General features: G+C 38.0%; 1 protein-coding gene across 6 annotated transcripts in view; it reads right to left on the bottom strand.

The window, feature by feature from the left end:
* CCNT2 (cyclin T2) overlaps nucleotides 1–2,406 on the bottom strand; it is a 28,715-nt gene continuing 26,309 nt past the window's right edge. For 5 of the 6 annotated variants that reach the window (XM_030017134.2, XM_030017133.2, XM_041124176.1 and 2 more), the window contains one exon: nucleotides 1–2,406. This exon is cut by the window's right edge. Coding sequence is in view for 1 of the 6 variants with exons in the window: in XM_030017136.2 (XP_029872996.1) it covers nucleotides 292–314 (23 nt within the window). In the remaining 5 variants the exon portion in view is untranslated. The other variant, XM_030017136.2, reaches the window with a different exon arrangement.

Here is a 2,406-nt window from a genome sequence, read left to right as displayed (position 1 = left end):
TTATAGCAAAATTCTTTATTAATAGTTTCTGTAGGTATAATGTCACATAACAATGACAGAACATTATGCCAGTATAAGAGAAATCCTAACATCACAGTAATCTTCAAAGTTCAAACAGTTAACAGTCCCATTTTGAGGAATACCGTTTGGTCCTCATAACAAAAATCCATGGCAACGTCATGTTGCAGTATCTTCGCGTTAAAGTACCTTGCAGAATAAAGGTAGGAGCCCTGGCATATGAACTGAAGTGGGATGTACATAATTCCATGATGTATATTAATTCTTCTCAGATTAAGGTAGTGTCTTCAACAAAGCTGCAAAGTAAATATGAGTTTTTATTTAGCATGAAATGAAACGGAGATGACAGTCATAAGCAGGGAAAGAATGGGCACGCTCTAGGATATACAGTTAATTAAAAAAGTCAGAATTACAAAACCTCCCTCTTATGCACGTGTCATAAGCAAAACTAACATCTTTTGTTAAAGTCTGAGTTCTCCAATATTAAGGTTATTAGTTATTTGCAATTTAAATGTAATGTTTAATCTAGCTCATTACACTAAAATTAGTCTCCAGCTTAAAGATTTGTAAAACTTTAACCTGAGTTTTTAATTTTGCTTTTGTGTAACTGGACTTAGAGAATGAGGTGGTTGTTCAAGGCCAGCATTTGCAGCAAAGGTATTTCAGCTTAATCATGCTGGAGAAGAGGGGAGATGTGATTGCATCCCAGCCCTGTGCTCAGCGAAACCAAAACTACGTTGGTTTAGAGTGCCTTGGGTCACTCAGCTGAGTCCAGTCCAGTAGAACATTCTATAAACAAGTCTAACTTTGCATATTTCTTACTTGATGAGATCACAGATTTTCACATCAAAATCCAGATAATTAAGATACCTGTAGTAAGGTATCTAATGTAATATGGGGAAAGGGTGAGAAACCTTAAGCACCTTCTTTAAAAAAAACCTTTATTTTCAATGAGAAGTGACTCTGTGAGAAGGGTCACACTTCCTTAATAATTACAGTGTTTGAGCAGGGCAAGCCTTACTGTTTTAAAGAGAGTACAGTCTTCATTTCTAAAAACAGTGAAGAACCCATTACAAAGTATTCAGGCTGCCAAGTAGTAGGTATGACTGCTTTGCTGTGATGTCAAGTTTCCTCAAGATTTGGAGCTTAAATTTAGAGAACCTGAAAATACACTGTCCTTTTATCATTGTAGGGGATACCTAGTATTTCTTTTACATGCAGTAATATTTAAAGCTCTGAGCTATTGCTCAAATCTCAGGAAAAGGGAGGGTTCGTAGACATGCCAACCCAGCCATTTTACACTGGTCTTGGAAATTACAAACAGCAATATGATGTAAAAATTTGCATCTCAAAATACGTGCATCAACCTTTCTTCTCAAGGAAGCAGACACTGAGCCCAGAAAACCCAGAGTCTTTTATTTGGGTTCAAAACTAGTGCTTTTTTACAAAGTTCAGTAGGAACTGATGCCATTTTCTACAACCCCCTTATCAAAAACCTGGTTCTCGCACGTAAGTAAAAAAGAACAAGAGTTCTCCTGAGGAAGGGCTTCCAGTACGCACAGCAGAGTCCCTTTTCTGCCCTGCTTTCCACTTCCCACAGGGACCCACACCATGGGAGTACTTCAGAAAGTGAGTTATACAGGTGGTGTCTGAACTATGGCAAGAAAACTGGTGTCATAATAAGTGCAGGAATATAGAGGAATCAAACCCAAGTACTGAAAATTTTGATTTGGGTTTGCTATATCTACCTCAGGAGAAGCCAGAGAAACGGTCATTCCCAGTAGCAACGTGAGAGAACACTCCTGGCATTATGTTGTTTGTTTTTTTTTAAAGGCGTAAGGAGTTAAGCATTTCAGAGAAAGGAGGAATTAATTAGCTAGTTCACCCTGGCAAAACTTCCAAGTCTTTTAAGACATTTATTTTTAGAACTGATTGTGGGAATGTGCATTTACATCCCAATTAAAGAAAGCAAACAAAGTGTTTGCTCAGTCCCCTCCACTGCAAAACAAGGCTTGGGAACCTTTCCCCCTAAGGTCTGACAAAGATCCTTGGTAAGTTCTTGTCAACTACCCCCCCCTCACCCCTTCCCCCCCACTCCCCACTGCTAAAAGAAAAACAAAATAATAATAATAATAATAAAAAATAATCAAGCATGGCCAGCCACTATACAATAAAATTACAGGGTACAGGCTCTCGCCCTTGGGGTAGAGTGAGGGAACAGCTTAAGATGGCATAAAATTTCTAGAATATGATCAGTATCAAATATTTGATCAGCCTAATGTAAAGGAAGCAAAGGAAACAAATTAGACTTCAGACGTTCAAGCATTCCACTATTTCATTGATTTGATGAAACACAGCAGTGTTTTGCCAATAACTAAAAAGGGATCT

This window comes from Aquila chrysaetos, chromosome 6 (genome assembly GCF_900496995.4).
Source record: "Aquila chrysaetos chrysaetos chromosome 6, bAquChr1.4, whole genome shotgun sequence".
Lineage (NCBI taxonomy): Eukaryota > Metazoa > Chordata > Aves > Accipitriformes > Accipitridae > Aquila > Aquila chrysaetos.
Note: the sequence above shows the minus strand (reverse complement) of the source record. Positions and strands in the feature narration are given on the sequence as shown.